The following is an 18036-nucleotide window of genomic DNA, read 5'->3' as shown; positions in this document are numbered from 1 at the left end:
TCAGGGTGTTAGCTAAGTTGTGTAGCTGCTAATGTCAATATTAGCTTACAATAAGTGCAGTCACATGCAAGTGTGTGTGTGTGTGTGTGTGTGTGTAGTTCAGTTGGCGTCCGCTAGAGGGACGACTACAACATTTCCATGGCAACTGCTGTAGAACAACATAAGTTGTTTGCTGTGCAGCTATCAGTTTTGGACTTTTGACAATGGAGGTAGTATCTTTCGATATATCGGCTTTACAAGCAGTGGATGACTACTGGGAGTACAAAAGGTTTGTCTCAGCGTTAGACTGTATGATTTAACTTCCTGACTTTAGCTAATACCTAGAGGTGTTTCATACACCTGTGATCAAGCTAGCATGTGACAGCTAACGTTGACATAAGTTAGTTAATGCTAACTACACAGGAAGTGATGCAACAGCTAAAGTACAATGTTGTGTTATCAAGGCTTTTCCTGTCACAAGCAGAGACTTGAACTATGTAATGAAGGCCATTCCCACCCATTCAAGAAGTTCTGAGAATAGAGCCCATTCTAATGATAAATGGTGTCGACATTTTGAAATCTAAATGTAACAATAAACATATGCAACACATTTCTGTAAAAAAGAAGGATTACACCAAGAGGAAAAGCTTTTTGGGACAACCTTTGTGATGGTATTGTTTGGCAGAAGGCATGGCTTTTACCATACATGTTCTGTTTTAGTAATAAGATTAAAGAAATACATATTGAAATTTTACACAATATATATTTAACTAATTTATACTTTTCTAAATTCTTAGACACAGAGCACAGAACAACCGTAATCTTTGTAACACAGACCCAGAATCTCTTTTGGTCTTTTGGTCTTGTCTAAAAAACTTTATTTTGTGTAACACTAATAATAATATGGAAAAGAGACTTTGACTTGGTTGTGAACTTGCCGATCATGTGTGGTAAATTTCATACACAAATGTAGAACAGCAAAAATCAACCAACTTCACTGCTTTTACGCATGAATTTGAGGAATATCTGAAGACCCTCTAACATATTAATTTAAAAAAAAGTATTAAAACTCTAGAATTATATAATAATTTCTTTAAGGAGGAATAATATGTATGTTTCTGTTTTTTTTCTGTCTGTTTGTTTTTTTCATTTTTATTTTGCACTTAATGAAGTTTCATGTTTTCATGATGTCCACAATACCTTTTGTTGCTTATTTATTTGAATCTGTACTAAGGAGTACATGTCTGCTGTTTTTTTTTTTTTTTTAATTTCTATACCTTTCAATAAAGTTTGGAAAAAAAACAATAAGCCTTTGTTATGGTGAGGTCAACTCATTGCTATTTTTATTGTTGTTTTTTGTCTTTTCAAGGATTGTGGGCGATGATGATGGAGGAAAACTGTTCACCCCAGAGGAATATGAGGAGTATAAGAGGAAGGTGCTCCCCCAACGAATAAAAAACAGGCTGTATGTGAGCTTTGGGGTCCCAGGAGGAATCGACTGCAAACTCATTGGTCCTGAGACACAGTGTTTCTGCACACATAGGTAGTGCGCTACTCACCACACATGAAATCAGATATCTCTCTCCCCTACACGCCACCACATGCATAAACATACGCAAGTAAACACATTAGCAAGTTCTGCCATTTTGTCTAGGTACAAGCAGCATAAGACCGACTTTAAAGTGGTTCCCTCTGAGCGACCCCTGGCCCTACCCTGCCAGGTCAATGGATGTCACTGTCCTGCCTACCAGTATGTTCCCAAAATTGGGCCAAACCCTGTCCGCTGCAGGTGTAAACACTTACCTCAGGATCACAGTGAAGCTACTGGCCACTTGTGCAAAAAGTGTGAGTCGGATATCACTACAATTAGCCTAAATAAACTCTAGCATCTCACCTAGTTACACAGTTTATGCTCATGATTTTCGTGTACTTTTTCCTAACAACTCATTTTTCAGGCAGTTCCTGTTCTGGGTTCCAGAGCTCCTTCACCTGCGGGTGCGGCCAGCCCAGCTCTGCCCATCAGACCCTGGTGAGTACAGTCAAACATCAAACACAGGTCCTTGTTGTAGAAAAAAAAAAAGTTAGATTTAGACTTAAAATATTGCTATCATAAAGTCGCACACCTTAAGTCTATTTAACTTGTATCATACTATTTTTTGGAAGGTTGAGACAAAGCTAGAGAGGGAGGCACGCGGTCAGCCCATCGGCAGGGATGTCCCATATGCTGCCATGGGGGGACTGACAGGGTTCAGCTCCTTGATCGATGGTTACCTCGCTTTGGAAGCCAGCAGCTCAGGTGAGTACCAGATGTGTGGCATATGTGTGATGATTTCATCCGCGATAGAAAGCTGCAGCAGAGGGATTTTAAACATGTATACATGTGGTAAGAGGTGCTCTATTCCTGGAACATTCAATGCACTTGTAATCACACAGAGTAACATGTTTTGTCGATCCAGCCTGTTGGAACATTGTGGAGGTGTGAGAGCACACATTGCACTAAAGGTGAAGAAAGTTCCTTTAAGAGGCATGTGAGGGCAGCAAAGAGCAGCACAGCATCCGTGTTGAACAAGCAAGTCTGCAGAGTAGGGACTTGTTCGGGTCAAAAGTGTAAAGTGTACCACATTGATTTCTCACCCAGACTACATTTGTGGTAGAGCTGTGGGTGATGCAAACATCCACACATTTCATAGTGTTGGGAGATTTACTTTTAACATATATGTATCTCCAGTGTATGGGATGATTGCACAGAGGTCCTTAACTGGCGTACATGAAGCATGCACATGTCAGGAGAACATTTAGTTGTAATGTGTGAAAAATAGATGCTCAGCATGCTATATTACGTTTGAAAATTAAATAAGACTGGACGTCTGCTTTTGTCATTTTCACCTCTTCTGAAAACCATGGAAATATAATTAATGATTGAATGTGCCACATCAATGGATGACTTTTTACCCATTTATATGTCATTAATTATGTATGATTTAATATGTTTTGACTGATTACTCAACGATTCAGTGTTTGCTTTGCACACACAGAGTTAAGAATTTGAAATCTCACATTCAGATGTCACACACATGTTGTAGTCACCGTAACTTCTAATTTAAAGTTATCACTCAATGTATGAGCTTATTTATGATAAATAAATCTCATGTTCATCAGTGACTGCAGATACATGCTTTCTTAGAACTGTTAGCCTTTATACATTTAATAGCATCTGAGCTTCAGATTTTGGTATAGTTAATGCTCAAAACATTGATTTTAAAAAGGTTTTATACCTGTAAGGTGCACATCATGCACCGCTGGTACCCATAACATGATTTTCATAATCTCTGCTGCATGTTTTTCAGATCAAGACAGAGAAGATGGCTGCCAGCAGAGATGCTCTGCATCAAGGATCAAAGAAACGTCTGCTAAAGCATCCAGCTCCACTCGCTGTAAGAGAGGAACCAACAAACAGTGAAATGCAACATCTGTCAAACCGTCCATTAAATACTGGACAAGATTTCAGATAAATCCTGCACATCTTCTGATCTGTGACATTCAGTCTTGTCCAAATTTTAACAACCTTTGATTGTTTACAGCTATTTATTTTCTCTTTCAGTGAAGTGTCTGTCTTTGTCACTGTCGTGACACGCGGGGATAATCAACTGTCAGCAACAGCGGTGATTAAATGTCATCTCACAACTAAACAATTAACTGACAATGTATTGATCCAATCAGAGCGTGGGGAGCATTCGTATGATGATCCAGATTTTAAAGTTTGACACAGTTGTTTGTTAATTTTAATGGTGGATTTATCTCATTTGAAAGTAAAGCATGATTAGGAGATCTTATCTATGTTATTTTCTATGATCTGGCTGCCATGTGAGCTGCAGAAATACCATGCATAAACTCACATGAGATTAAGAATGTAAAATCCAAAGCATTTTACAATTAGATATTTTTAGCTTTTTAATTTTTCAGGGTAAATATATTGAATTACTGGTTCATACACAGTTCAGCATGGGAACACGTGGTCATCGCTACGATTTCCTCACAGTCATATTTTATACCCTCACTAACCCAGATTTTATTTATTGCTGTTTTCTAGCAATGCTATGAATTTGTCTCTTAATACAAGCTCCATAAACTGGTCAGTTTACACATCTGAGGTTTGTATGATTGATGTTCTCTTACTGAAAGAAAGCCGCCCACTCACCATGTCACCAAAATAACACCAAAACCATGGAGCTATGTGTTCAGTGATGAGCACCGGTTTTAATTTGCAGATAGATGTACTGTCTCGGATTGATTAATCCCATTTCTCACGGCAGATCAGCAGCGATGAGAGCTGATTTAATCCAGTGAGTGGATATTAAAGCAGGTCATGCTTTCTCTACTTTCTAACGTCTTTAACTGGGAAAATAAAATTAACAGGGATCTGAAAAAGGATTCACTCCCACTCAAATATTTCCACTCTGAGGAAGTTAAGTCAAACTGGATCAGCATCTACACCGGTGCTGGCCAGTGAATCTCAAGTCACCTATGACGTTAATGTAAGTATTACCTGAGGGAACTTTGTGTGTTTGTGAGCTGAACAGGTGCTCTCGAGGGAAAGGAAGTAGGGTCACGTCTGAAGGACAGCATGGATGCACCTGGGTCTCCGCATGCAGCCAGGTGCTGAGGAGGAAGCAAATGGAAGGGATCCCATCTGAAAGCTGACACTTCAGGTTCAGTGTGTATCTACGATGACCATGGTATCACATTGCCACAAGATTAAGTATGTGCACACACATTCACAGACGCACACATGCTTTAAACCAATCATATGTCCCCTTCGCTACCCAGAAAAGCTTTGTTGACTGCCAGAGTCGAGCATCCTTTGAAGACACACTTGACCTGTTTGTACTGCTTACTCATGGACAGTTTTTCTTACGGAGAAAAACCCAATTAATTTAAGAGGTAAAGGCTTAACACCTTTGTCTGACCCAATTATAAACTGCAGTAATTGCCTCTCCATAGCAACCATGTTTTGGAGACTACAGGTAATTTACTATGGCAACTGGTTGAAGGGAATGACTACCACACTTCCCTTATCCCCATGGAAACCACGCCCAGCTTGACTGACAGATCAAACACAACAAATCAGGATGCGAACACAGAAGATTAAATTGGCAATTACTGCGCAAGGAAACACTTAATTACCCAAGTGACAGTTACGGTAAGCACACACTGAGACGAAGAATACACTCTCCTGATTTCCCCACAGACAGAGAGAGAGGTAACAAAAACTCAGGGGCACAGAGAGACACAGCAGACTGACAGGTGCTGACAAATCACTTCAAACTGTCAGCCAGATACTACTCAGAGGGATAATACACCTTGAAGTAGAATTTCCAAAATGTGTATGAAAAGCGAAAACATATAGTATGGGAGTCCATGAAATCTGTTGGGCATCTAACCCTTTGCTTTTATTCCTTTGTAGTGATCATTATTACCCAACTCCGCAGCTCTACGGAGCATTTTAGCATCTTTTAGCTAACTGATTTGGTTTTCACCACTTCTTATCCTGATGCGGTTTTAGGAAAAAGCATAGATTAACCCACTGTGTACTACCTGCCCTGCACCCAGTAAAAAGGCAGTAGAGGTGAGCGGCTAACTGGTGATTGTAGTGGAGCATTCAGCAGTTAAAGAGCCAGGGGACTCCCTAAAAACTTGATATATCACCCAGAGTTGTGTGTGCCTGATGTGCGTTCATGACGGCTTGCACTGGGTTGTCTTGTTACTTTTTCGACAAGCTAGCAAAACTGTAACCTGTTTGTTGACCTAATGTTTGCCACCCAGGTTCAGTGTGCATCTAACAGTGAGGTTGCAGAACTAAAACTTGTGCCGTGTGCTAAGCATGTAGGAGAACTACAGTGGCTGACACAAAAAACAAAATGGCCCCATCTCGAGCTGCTGTAGAGCAACATGGCGTACTCCGCGGAAGAGGACCTGCTGCGTTTGTAGATAAAAACGGCTCATTCTAAGGTAATGGAAACACAATGGTTCTGAGTTTCAGGTGATTTTACACTAATGAAAACATAGTTGTGAATGTTACATACTGTTTTTCCCAATAGATGCCCCAAAATCCTTCACACTGGACCTTTAACTCCAAAATTAAACCTCGCACAGATTTTTAAATGACTTTTACAAAACTGCTATTGAAGTCTCAAATTGATTATCATAATGTTATACTGGAGAACATGCTAAAATATATTGACACTTAGAAAATGAATTGTTTCCAGCAGCAAAAATCTAGTCAGATGGTGGCTCTGGTCTGTATTCTGATATCGGTGTAGTATCTTGTACAATAGATGCACAAATGGGCTTACAGATTACAGTTTGCATGTACATAGCCTTTAAAACATAAAGAGTATAATTCTGTATGCCTTCATACTTTTAACATATATCATTCATTGTAGTTTGCTTTATTTTCCAAGCTTTGAAAATAAAACTAGCCCACACTTTGCCACTCAGTCCAACTTCTCACTTTTATCAAAGCAAAATAATTCAGGATTTGTTGTTCTGCATTCTGACAAAGGTGCACACAGTTTATCTTATAGCACATTGGCTCGATTATGAATGTGTACGAAGAGCACGGGAAACAGCCACAGATCTCACTGAAGCCTGCACAGCTGCACTGCTGCACCCTGCAAAACCACGCCCATCTGGGTGAAATAAGTTTTTAGGGAGTCCCAAACAGCAAGATCTATCCCACCTAAAAGAGAGCTGAAAGAGAGTTAAAGGATGGACCAACAGGTAGACACAAATACTTAACTCTGTCTGCAGGAATTTTTAAATAGGCACCAACTTCCTGGCATGTTTGCCTTATCAACTTTATAAGGTGATGTTGCGTTTACAGCTACAAGTGGCAAAATAAAGACTGTGGGTTGTTTCTTATAATCTAATTTACAATAAAATATTAACAGAAACAGATGCACCGGAGGACATGCAGTATTATTTAGCCCATAGTAACACAATACTGTTTTCTAATGTGAATATACATATGTTTTTAATTTAATAAATATTGCCCACACATACTATATATTACTGTATATGGAGAGGTCTACCGTCCCAACAGCTTTCTGTGGTAGCCAAACTAAAAAATGTCCCTCCATGTTAAACATCATCAACTCAGATTTTCACTTTTCCATAATATTCTCTGTCCTACCCTCTTCTGATTATCAGAAGAATCAGCCCGCTTTCTATTTAGAACAGATCGTACTCGAACAAAATACAGCTTGTGTTTTTATCTAAGAACAAAAAACCCATCACAATCTCCTAAAAGCGAAGCACAATCCTACGTATGACTTTGACACATTGGACACATTGGACGTGTGTGTGTGTTGCGTCTCTTTTGTGGTAGAAACAGTGGGGAATTGACAGTGCAGCGACTTCATAGAGACTCTGCTTCGATCCCCTCTGGTGTCGACAGACTCCGGGAGGGGGGATGGAGAGCGAGTCGTGAGAAATGGATTTTGCTTTTCCACAAAGCACAGAGATAACAAACACAAAGGGATGTTGTATGGCTGGGTTAAATCAATAGTAATGTTTAACGAACAGAAGTGTGTTTAAACACATGTAGCCACACTCACACATATACACACATATAATGGAGTGCATATGACCAGAAACATACACATGGCGTACCATACGTTTGACAAAGAGGAATTAGTGGTAAAGATTCTTGTTTGTATAGAGAAGTGTTGTCAGGGTCATTTAACAATAGCGCACTTGTAAAGGGTTTAAAAGTGGTCATCCTTTAAAGGGACCAAGTCAATAACACAGGGTCATATAGGGTTTCTGTGTTACTGTGAGCCATCATGTCTGCTGTTATAATTCAAGTTGTCATTACGTTTTTCAGAGGACATTCAAATCATTCATAGATAAGTTTTTGTGTACTTATAAATATGTGCACGATTTTCCAAAAAATAATGTATAGATTCCTCTCGATCATCACGTACAAGAAGTGTGTGGTTACTTTATAAAAAGGTAGCGACCAGATAGTCACATTTTCTTTCCTAGGATGGTGAAGGCATAACCCGCCCTACCCTCCCTCTGATTGGCAGGTACTCATTGCCTTTGTTGATTGGGTTGGGTAGGTTTAGGCAAGACGAGTGAGACTAGGGTAAGAATGTCAGGGTAAGCCAATCAGAGGCAGAGAAGGGTGGGTACTAGCTTTCCATCCTAAAAGACAAAAAAACGGGCGACCCAGGCAAGACTGTAAACATCATGTATCCAAGAGGAAGCTATGAAAATTGCGGACACTGCCAAGAAAAAAGCAAATATAGCAAACAAAGCGTGAATCCAGGCTTGTATTTCACTTTCTTTGGCAATGTTGATCATAAACAGTAACCCACAATTCCTGCATAGTATACCTTTGATTTAAGAGCAGCCCCAAAATGAACCCTTTAATACCGTTATTAGTTTTAATCCACCTTAATATTTTTAAGTGACTTCAAACTTTAGAGTTTAGTGGTGCTGTTAGCAGGGCTGCAATCACCTATGTAATATTGGGGGGCATTTTCAGTCGACACCTTCTTTGACCCTACTCTCCAAGGAGGTATGGGGGATATTCCCCCTGGAAAAATCTTTTGAAACTTAACAGCTAAACTGATCATTTTAGAGCATTTTGAAATGAAAATCTTAGATCAGGGGTTCTCACCATTTTAAAGATTGAGTGCCATTTTTTAGGGAGCCAGCATATGATTGAGGGCCACACAGGAAAAGTACACATGGTGACTTTCTTGTGACATTATTTTTCTGACTTTTATTATGACACTTACATTTAACAACATTTATAACAATGGACAGTGACATAGCCTACATTGACACACATATTGCATTGCCTGTTTCCCCTGTTTAATACATTTGAATGTAAAGAAATAGCAGCACCACTTGGACAAACCAGACACACAGAACTGCAGTGCACCATAGTACTGGCACCAGTAGTAATAATGATAATGGCAATTTCTTACATTTATTTATGATTACATTTTCTCATTTTTTAAAACATTTTGTTTTATCAATATATTGGGAAAATAAACATTTTGAGCATTTTTTAATGTTGGCTGGGACAATATTGGAGCCAGAGCCAGGCTAGTTCAGTCTTTATGCTAAGCTAAGCCAACCAGCTAGTTAGCTGTAGACTTAACTATTAGCAGACAAACGTGAGAGTGTTGTTGATATTTTCATTCAGTTTTTGGCAGGAATTTAACCAAGAATATTTGCCACAACTACTCCTTTAAATCACGTCGTCCCCTGGCTGTTACGTCAAGCCAAAAATCATGGTCATGAATCCAGCTTATTGTTAACATCCTCCTTGTCACAAGACCCGCTTAATTTAAAGGATCTCAAGCATGCTGATCAGCAATTAAGCATTAATACATCACTTCCAATTTGAACCCCATTAGAGCTATTCCTAATTAGCCTACAATCTTGCACTTGTTATTAGAGTGCATCTGTGGCTGCTGCTTCGGTGTGAGAGCGTAGCGTGCTCCTCGTGAGTACGTCCTTGTGTGTAACTGCTTGTGCTCGCAGACATTCAGCATTATCCACCTAAATAATAACATTAAATCTGGAAAAATGCCTTAATTTGCAGAATAAGTATTTGGACACACTCAATGGGTGATTGACAGCCATGTAAAAAAAATGTTGTTCTTTCATGAATATTCTTTCAACCGCTTTCCAATGCATTAGCTGTACTGCTTAAATCCTGTATTTATCCTCCATTATCGGGCCCCTCATCGCCTGCGCCTAGCATGCCGTCTAACGTGCTGATTATATATTAATGTGATTTTCACATTAACTCTTCAGACCTACATGTATGAAAATGGCTGAAAAAGGGCTGTCAAGAGTGTATTCAGCAGACATATTGAATTGTTAAACCACAACGGTGATGTGATTTGGGTTGCGTAATGTCTTTCATTTTTTTTGTGTTTAAAAACATTAATTTCCCCATAAATATTAAAGCATGTTAAAGGATTAAGATTTTTATTAGGTGTTTGAGTTTGGGTTTTTTTTACTCTGTATTGCGTATTTTAGATTAAGGTCTGTTATTTAAATCAGAACTGCCATATTTAGAAACCACATCCGCCATAACCTCTAAGGAGTGTCAGCAATTTAACAGTAATTTAATAATTTACAGTAATTGGTTATTGTTAACTGGAGGAGGTCATCAGTTTACATTTTTTCCACTCATTAGATTCACTCAAAATAAATGGAAAAAATAATGCATCCACTGGAGAAACATTGACGTTAAACAGGTATAACTCTATTGAATATGAATACAGAGCACGTGTTATAATATTGATAAGCAATAATTAATGTGCTGTTAATGTTTAATGTCTTTGAGGCTCAATAAACACGCAGACACTCCAATGTAACCATGACACATCCAGACTATTGTGGTCTCACATGGGTCACAACAGTTATTGAACTAAAGTTTAGTGCCCTTTAATGTGGTCACAACTTTCATCAGGTTTCCACATATCAAGTCTCAGGACTCTGACCTGCACACCTGAGCCGAACCAAGCTGTTGCTGCGTGGTGGCCTGACCTCCTGTTCATCTGTCACTCAAAAGACCTTATATGATGTTGCTGCTGACGTGTTGTTGGGACTGCATTCACCCCAGGAGCAGATGTGCCAGAGACACATTATACACACACAGAGATCACAGAAAACAGTGAGGAGGTAAAGACAGGTACACACCGAGACTAGATAGGGTGGCTCTTATAGCAGTGGGGGCTTAATTAGAGTGATAGAAGAACAAATGAGAAAACGACAGAGGACATAATTTCTTGTTATTTCCTTATTTAGCAGCTGTCAGTATTGTACTTTGAACTGAGAGCGGAGACAGGCTTGTGTTCTCCGAGATGTTGCATGGTTCAGTAATTGCCTGCGAAGCCTGTCAATTAAAGTCAAAGCCAAAAGAAAAAGGACAATTTGGGGGCTTGCTCTTTAGACTTGTTGATAGCTGATGGCTCAGAGGAGTGGATAGCAGAACTGATACATCTTGGGTGGTGGACCAGTTCTGTTAAAACAAGCCAGCTATTGCTGTATATTACATTGAATCAGTAATAAATGTTTAAATCTTTTTTTTCTGTTTGATTTAACACCAACGTGGCTCAACACACAAAAGACTTCATTAATACAGTTTGGTAGTCTCATTATTCCAGTTGATTTAATCAACAGCAGACATCTCTAAAACATCCAGTATGAACCTAGTACAGGGAACTCTTTACCCAAATCACCTTCAGTTTGAAGCTGCAGCCCACGTAGCCAAACAGGGGGCTGCCGATGCTCTATCTAAGTAATAGTAGTGCTGGCTTACCAGAAGTAACACATTGTCACCAAAGCACAATAGCACAGTCAAAAGCAGCAATTTAGATGTCAGACGTCTGTGTAAAAGTGGTGTAATAGCCAAGAACGCACCAAAGCTGTATGCGATTTTTTCCTCTTTTCACTTGTCTTCCCAGTCCGTTTGCTTGCAACTGCCTGAACGAGACCGTGCACGCAGCCTGCTTGTCAGTATTTCTTTTTACAGTTGTACACACTGTAAATTTGAAAAGTGTGATTCACAGCGGAGGAAAATTACAGGCCTTTTCATCTTAACAAATCATGGGAGAGAACTTATTGTCCAAACTAGGAGGTTGATGGGAGGAGGGAAAAAACAAATTTGCATTTAAACAGCTTGCTCTGTAAAGGACCTGTTCTCCGCAGAAATGATTTCTGATAGCGACAAAGCTCCATGAAATTCACTTACACAGCATTTACCTAAAGGTGCTACATTTAGAGCAGCAATATATCATTGTGACATCAAATTTCATTTGTCTAATTAACGTAAACAACTGGGAATGTGTTGAAGAGGAGTGGTAGCTATCTTTTTAATAGCGTTGATATTATTAGTGCTGATGTTGAAATGAATGACCACATTTCCCCTGAACCCCGTTCGCCCTGTCAAATCGGCCATCTATTTCCCCTTGAGCTGCAAGAACGGCGCCCTCTTCCTCTTTTTTGTGCTGCATAAAAATCCAGCAGATTTCTCCCAAAACCTGACCTGGTTGTCAGACCCGTTTTAATTATAGAACGTGTTGTAAATATTTAATGAACAGAATACTGGCTGAGACTGATACCACCTCAAGCATGGACTAATCCACTGTATGTGCAGTGATAGCTTAGCTTATAATAAAGCTCCAAACAAGCAAAGAAGATGTCTTAGGTAAATCATCTTTAAACTGCATGGTCCTGAGCTGATTTCATTCATTACCTTTTATTATATCATGGTCTGGATAAATACTTGATTCTGATTGGCTGCAGGGTGTCTATTAATTCCTGATAATGGACACTTACTAAGTAGCTCCAGTCAAACTGTCTGTTCACTGTTCTAAATGAATGCACTGGCAACATAGCACCAGTCTGTACCTAAAATAAGTAACCACAGCAACTGGGACGCAGTCAAAGCCTACATTTACGATTTACTGCAACACGTTAACAAGCTAACATGTTATTGTTAAACATAATGTCAAATTATATTTACTGTTTGTCAACAATACACAGTGTTATTGACCTTAAATCTTGCAAGCAAAGGGACAGACAACCATTCACACTCACATTCACACCTACGGACAATTTAGAGTCACCAATAAACCTGCATGTCTTTGGACTGTGGGAGGAAGCTGGAGCACCTGGAGAAAACCCACGCTGACACAGGGAGAACATGCAAACTCTGCAGAGAAGGGCTCCCTCCTGGGATCGAACAAGGAACCCTCTTGCTGTGAGGCGACAGTGCTAACCACCACACCACAGTGCTGCCTCGTTACATTAGGGAAAAGGTAGACTGTGAACATGAAGGAATGCACATGGTCAACAACAGCATTTAGGTCAGGAGCCCAAGAAAACTGCAGTTGACAGCAGACATGATTGATCCGTGGATTTATGTTGTTTAAGCCAAATTCTGACCCTGTCTTTGACTTGGAAACAAGATTTTGTCAGACAGTTTTCACTCCTTAGCCATGCTAGCACCGTGGCTCGTGGGAGGACAATACAGATAGATTACTGAACGGGCCTTCTTGGCACAGGCCCAGGTGCTCAAAATGATCAGGAAAAGACTCAAAGTGACCACAAAGAGATGCACAAAATTACCTTTAAGAGACACACGGAGACACAAAAAATAAAATGCATTACAAAACACCTACAAAGAGACACACAGAAGGATGCATAGTGACTACATATGGATGCAAAACCACCACAAAGTCAGTGTGTCTTTGTAGCAGAGGTGGTGGGGCCCTTTGCAAATCTGTGCCCAGGGGCCCTTTGTCTTATAATACACACCCATGGATGACAATGTAGTTTTGACAGTTGGCCTTCCACTTTGGTCAAGACTGAAATATCTGAACAACGTTTTCCTGGATTGCGATGAAATGATGTACAGACATTTACTGAAGACTCCTGATGTTGTTTGTTCATAGCTGACGTGAGTGTAACCCAGCACGGCCTCTTCTATTTTAACCTGTCTGCTTCAAGGATCGATGAGTTGTGCATTCAGAGGATGCACATTTGGTCAAATCTTAAGACATCACCTGTGTCTAAAACTCTGAAGCCGGTGCATCTTTCCCTCATGCTCATATTAACTTTAGATTCATGATACTCAGTTTGATGTTTAAGCAAACATTAACTGACCTCTCAACTTAGCCGGCGTGCTTCATACATCTGCTTCATTCACATGTCAGACACTTAACATAGGCACAAGCTGTTCACTTAAAAAAGATGTTATACCGACTGAAGTGAGCCACTCTGTGTGTGTGTGTGTGTGTGTGTATCCCCTGAAGAGGACTAGAAGTTCTAATTCCTGCCTGTGATCATCATATTTCGGTCATGACTTTGTGCTCCATGTTCTCTCACTCGTGTCTCATTCCTCATCTCCCTCTTAGCATCCTGTGTTATACAAAAAAGCCCTTAACGCATCCTCTGCGCAACTTAAAAAGCAGCACTGCTGAAGAATGCTGATTTTGATAGATTATATGGCTGCGAGTCGGTATACAAAAGGATTATGAATAGGGTGTAAATGAAGCACTTAGTGATACAGATTCACTTGAAGTGCTATTTGGGTTTTCTTATTAAGTGGGTTTCTTGGAGATTGGGCTCTTCTTTGACTGACGTGTCTTGATATTCACATTTAGGCCTTTTGTTCGCGTCGAGTGTCCCAGTCTCTCTTTCCTGGTGGAATGAACTGCAAACCGAAATTAATGGACCGATTCAGTCGAACAGCGTGTCAAAAAAGGGCTCATGTTCATGTGAGTCTGTTTGAGGTCTTTTTATTCCAGATCACCCGAGGCGTCTTCATTGGAGCTTCTTCTTTGCTAGGAAGGATTCATTTGAAGTTCGCCCTGCAGTGTCACATCACTGCTATCCTTTTGTGACTTCAGATGGGATTATTGATCCCGTTATGCAGAAGAATCACAACTTGATTGGGAAATAATTTATCACCTTCTTCCTCATAGAGAAGTCTGATAAACCCCAAAACATCACACTCAGCATGTGTGTATCAATCTGTTTGACGGGGTGTACATGTGCCTGTTTATGCACAGACACCTGCACCTGAGACATAGAATATAATGTTTGTTACATTAACAACACTGTGAGGTATAATCAGTAACATTTTCAAAGGGAATCTTGTGTATCTGGTGCTCCACAGTGACTTTGTAGTTTATTTATCATACTTTCTATAATGTTATTATTGCAGTATCTATTTAATGTAGCCCATGGTAACATTAGTTTTCTTATTTGGTTGGTATCCTAAAATGTAGTCTTATTATAGCAGCTGGATTGGCCATGTTCTTTAAAAAAAAGAAAAAGAAAAACACTTCTTCCTAATCCCTCTTGACTCATTGGAAAAAAAAAGCTTATTAGCTCACTCTATTTTTAATTTGCATTGTTATTCTACGTCTTTTAAATTTATGTAAACAGCTTTTTCTAAAAAGCACACTAATGACAGCATCACCGGTGACGTTCACACGGAGAAAGGCAGAGACTTGCGCTAAACGGAGCGCAGCTCTGACGCGTTGTTTCTGCAGCGCTGTCTGGCGCACACAGATATAAAACCCAGCGTGCACCAAGCGCCCAGAAGAGCAGAAGAGACGCCTCGGGACAGCGCGCAAATCTCCCTCTGATCCTCGAAGAGACGCCTCGGGACAGCGCGCAAATCTCCCTCTGATCCTCTGGGAAATGTAAGTACCTTGATATTTGATTTACAAAAACCTTGACTTTAAATTATTAAACTTATTGAATGTCCCTCAACATGACTTTGGTAATGCAGCTGCAAAAGTATTGGAAATCTATAGTAGTATTTCGATTTCTTTTTTACTTCAACCAAGTATACGTGTATTCCTCTGGCAATGGCATCAGTAAACAGTTATGAATCTTAGCTAAATAAATATTGACAATTAGTTTAAAAAGTTGCATTGGAACAAGTGTCCAGTGATGCAGCATGGACTCAGTTTTCACTTGTCCTTGCTCGGTCAGATGCATCCTAACTTAGTGAGCTGGTTGGGGACTCTGGGGTTCCTGCTGTGGGCGCTGCTCTGCCTGGGCGCCCTGACGGAGGGATACCCGGTGAAACCGGAGAACCCGGGGGATGACGCCCCGGCGGAGGACCTGGCCAAGTACTACTCAGCCCTGAGACACTACATTAACCTCATCACAAGACAGAGGTAGGTGGACTAGTGACTCCTCTCTGCTGGAATAGAATAGAACAGAAAGCCTATTAATAGAGCTGGAACTAATTTGATTTTAGGTTTGAACTTACAAGGCACTATTTGTTTTCTCCTTGTATGAATGGATTGGTGATATTTGTCCAGTGACTGGTTGTTTCCACACATTATTCTAGTCTATTTAATTCTGTGCAGTTTCACAAATATGTATCCACTAAGTAGCCTATAATGAGATGACTGCTTTTGGATAAAACTTGTAAGTTCAGTGGTGCTTCAACATGTTCTTCCACTTTCTCCCATAGCCCTAAATTCACTTCTGCTGAGCAGGATTTTAATTTTAAGGGATTGTCTATGATCATGGCTGAAGGTTCACAAAAAATAATATGTTTAATGCATTTTTTTCCCAGTATCTCTGCTATCATCTAACTATCTGACAATTGTCTTCCTGCAAACTTTCCTTAACATTTAGCATTTTCCTGTTGTGTTCTTGACATAATCTGACAGTAACGTGTGAACCTTTGACATCAAACAATGTCTACCTAAAGTTTTGCCTGTTGGAGCTGCCAGCTTAAGTCTTGCAAGTCTGGCTGTAGCGTCTCACACCATGTTACAAAGCAGGGAACACCCGCTGCCTATTTGCCACCTGTAAAAAAATAAATAAAAAAGAAACTGAGGAGAAATTAATGCCACGGCCAGCATGGCGTATCCAATCACCCACAGTTTTCAGCTTTCTTCTGAATGTCAGGGGCTTGCATGCTGGCTCCAGGCGTTTAGCCACCCAGGGGGACGAGCGCGCTGGCACAGCTTATCATCTGAGGGACAGAAAAGGAAATATGACCACCTGTGATGCAACTCCTGTCTGGCCCTGCAGGGTCTCGGTCTGACTGTGCTTAGTCTTCACTGAGATTATAATTGGACATATGACACAACGACACGCCGAGTATTAGGTTGAGTTATTTATTTCCCTGTACTCAGCCGAGGTCTCTCTTTTTCTCTCTGGTGTTTTTTCATTTGTCAGCAAAAGGTCCATGCGGGTGCTAAGTCCTTTAAATGTCCATCTGTCCAATTAACTACCTGCCTGTGTGTCTCTGTCTATGTCTCAGGTATGGAAAAAGGTCCAGTCCTGAGATTCTGGACACACTGGTCTCAGAGCTGCTGTTGAAGGAAAGCACAGACACGCTCCCACAGTCAAGGTGTGTGTGTAAAGCTGTGAGTGTATAAACTCCACATTGTTGTAACTCTCACAGGAAGCTGACCTTGTCCTGTGTTTCTCTCTCAATAGATACGACCCATCATTGTGGTGATGCTGTCATCAGCGTTGGCTCCACATCACTGCCGCCCCACCGCCGCTGACATTCTGACCTCTACACATCTGTCACTACACACCTTCCTACACCAAAAGACCACCCTGCCTCTGCCCCCTTTACCTCTATGAGCCGCCACGTATATTCAACCCCTCCTCATTGCCCGACAGCTACAGTCACAACTGCTTAAAGTATGTGCCATAAAATTGTAAATAGTTTATTCAGAGTTCTCATCTGTGAAACATAACAGTAAAGTGGAGGAGGGCATGTTGATTGTATTGTATAATTGTGCTATTAAAGATTAATTGTTTGAAGAAATGTGTTGAAATGTAGATTTCATTTTAAACAAACTGCAGCCAGGGTGGTAATTCACTAAACCGTGACAAAAAAAACCTGTCTGATATTTGTTTGCAAAATGTCAGAACATAGCCTGAGCAGGGGTGAAATGGAGCACTGACTGATGGCTGACATCACATTATATATTCACCCTGCCACCCAGCTGTCAGATTAGAGAGAACATCAGTCCTGAATGCTCCCCTGATGTGAAAATGGTTTTTACAGCTGCTCTCCTGACACATCTCAGACACTGTTTGCTTGATGTCTTCCCTCATGATGAGATCGAGTTTGGACTTGCTGTGCCGCACCTTGCCTTCCAGCTGAAACCCATGATGGTGGCAGCTATTGTATCTCGATGACACTGGATAATGGGGCATGGGTACAGTGAAACTGGGTCCAGCAAGCACGGATGGTCCAGTAAAAGCTTACATGGTCAGAAAACATCAATTTGAAGCTGCCAATTGGGTAGCTAATGGCGCTCTCTTGTGGCCAGAAGGATAAGTACCTACTCTGAAACTAAATGAAGGGAGAAATGGCATTTCCAGGAGCATTATTGCAATTACACGAGTGGTTAGCCTACCGCAGCCTGACATCAAATCAGTCCATAGAGCACAAATCAAGCAGTTAAGAGGCTATGCAGACACACAGTCTGCAATGGAAATTAGATAACCCACAGGATGAAAAAA

General features: G+C 40.5%; 2 protein-coding genes across 2 annotated transcripts; both read left to right on the top strand.

Moving 5' to 3' along the window:
• Window positions 1-98: 98 nt before the first annotated feature.
• On the top strand, window positions 99-5585 carry fam221a (family with sequence similarity 221 member A). The gene is made up of 7 exons (XM_050035297.1): window positions 99-268; window positions 1349-1522; window positions 1634-1824; window positions 1935-2008; window positions 2143-2275; window positions 3327-3413; window positions 3581-5585. The coding sequence occupies exons 1-7, from the start codon at window positions 204-206 to the stop codon at window positions 3607-3609; spliced, it is 753 nt and encodes a 250-aa protein (XP_049891254.1). The 5' UTR covers window positions 99-203; the 3' UTR covers window positions 3610-5585.
• Window positions 5586-15181: 9596 nt separating this feature from the next.
• On the top strand, window positions 15182-17332 carry npy (neuropeptide Y). Its single transcript, XM_050035300.1, has 4 exons — window positions 15182-15227; window positions 15523-15710; window positions 16814-16903; window positions 16993-17332. Exons 2-4 carry the CDS (start codon window positions 15523-15525, stop codon window positions 17012-17014), a joined length of 300 nt encoding a protein of 99 aa, XP_049891257.1. The 5' UTR covers window positions 15182-15227; the 3' UTR covers window positions 17015-17332.
• The last annotated feature ends 704 nt before the right edge of the window (window positions 17333-18036 follow it).

This window comes from Epinephelus moara, chromosome 22, assembly GCF_006386435.1.
Source record: "Epinephelus moara isolate mb chromosome 22, YSFRI_EMoa_1.0, whole genome shotgun sequence".
Lineage (NCBI taxonomy): Eukaryota > Metazoa > Chordata > Actinopteri > Perciformes > Serranidae > Epinephelus > Epinephelus moara.
Note: the sequence above shows the minus strand (reverse complement) of the source record. Positions and strands in the feature narration are given on the sequence as shown.

What these genes read in the sequence shown, in the direction of transcription:
- fam221a (XM_050035297.1), top strand. Translation starts at nt 204, where the DNA reads ATGGAGGTAGTATCTTTCGATATATCGGCTTTACAAGCAGTGGATGAC. An exon ending in GACTACTGGGAGTACAAAAG is followed by an intron (nt 269 to 1,348) that starts GTTTGTCTCAGC and finishes TGTCTTTTCAAG; the next exon opens with GATTGTGGGCGATGATGATG. An exon ending in TTTGGAAGCCAGCAGCTCAG is followed by an intron (nt 2,276 to 3,326) that starts GTGAGTACCAGA and finishes CATGTTTTTCAG; the next exon opens with ATCAAGACAGAGAAGATGGC.
- npy (XM_050035300.1), top strand. Translation starts at nt 15,523, where the DNA reads ATGCATCCTAACTTAGTGAGCTGGTTGGGGACTCTGGGGTTCCTGCTG. An exon ending in AACCTCATCACAAGACAGAG is followed by an intron (nt 15,711 to 16,813) that starts GTAGGTGGACTA and finishes TCTATGTCTCAG; the next exon opens with GTATGGAAAAAGGTCCAGTC. An exon ending in GACACGCTCCCACAGTCAAG is followed by an intron (nt 16,904 to 16,992) that starts GTGTGTGTGTAA and finishes CTCTCTCAATAG; the next exon opens with ATACGACCCATCATTGTGGT.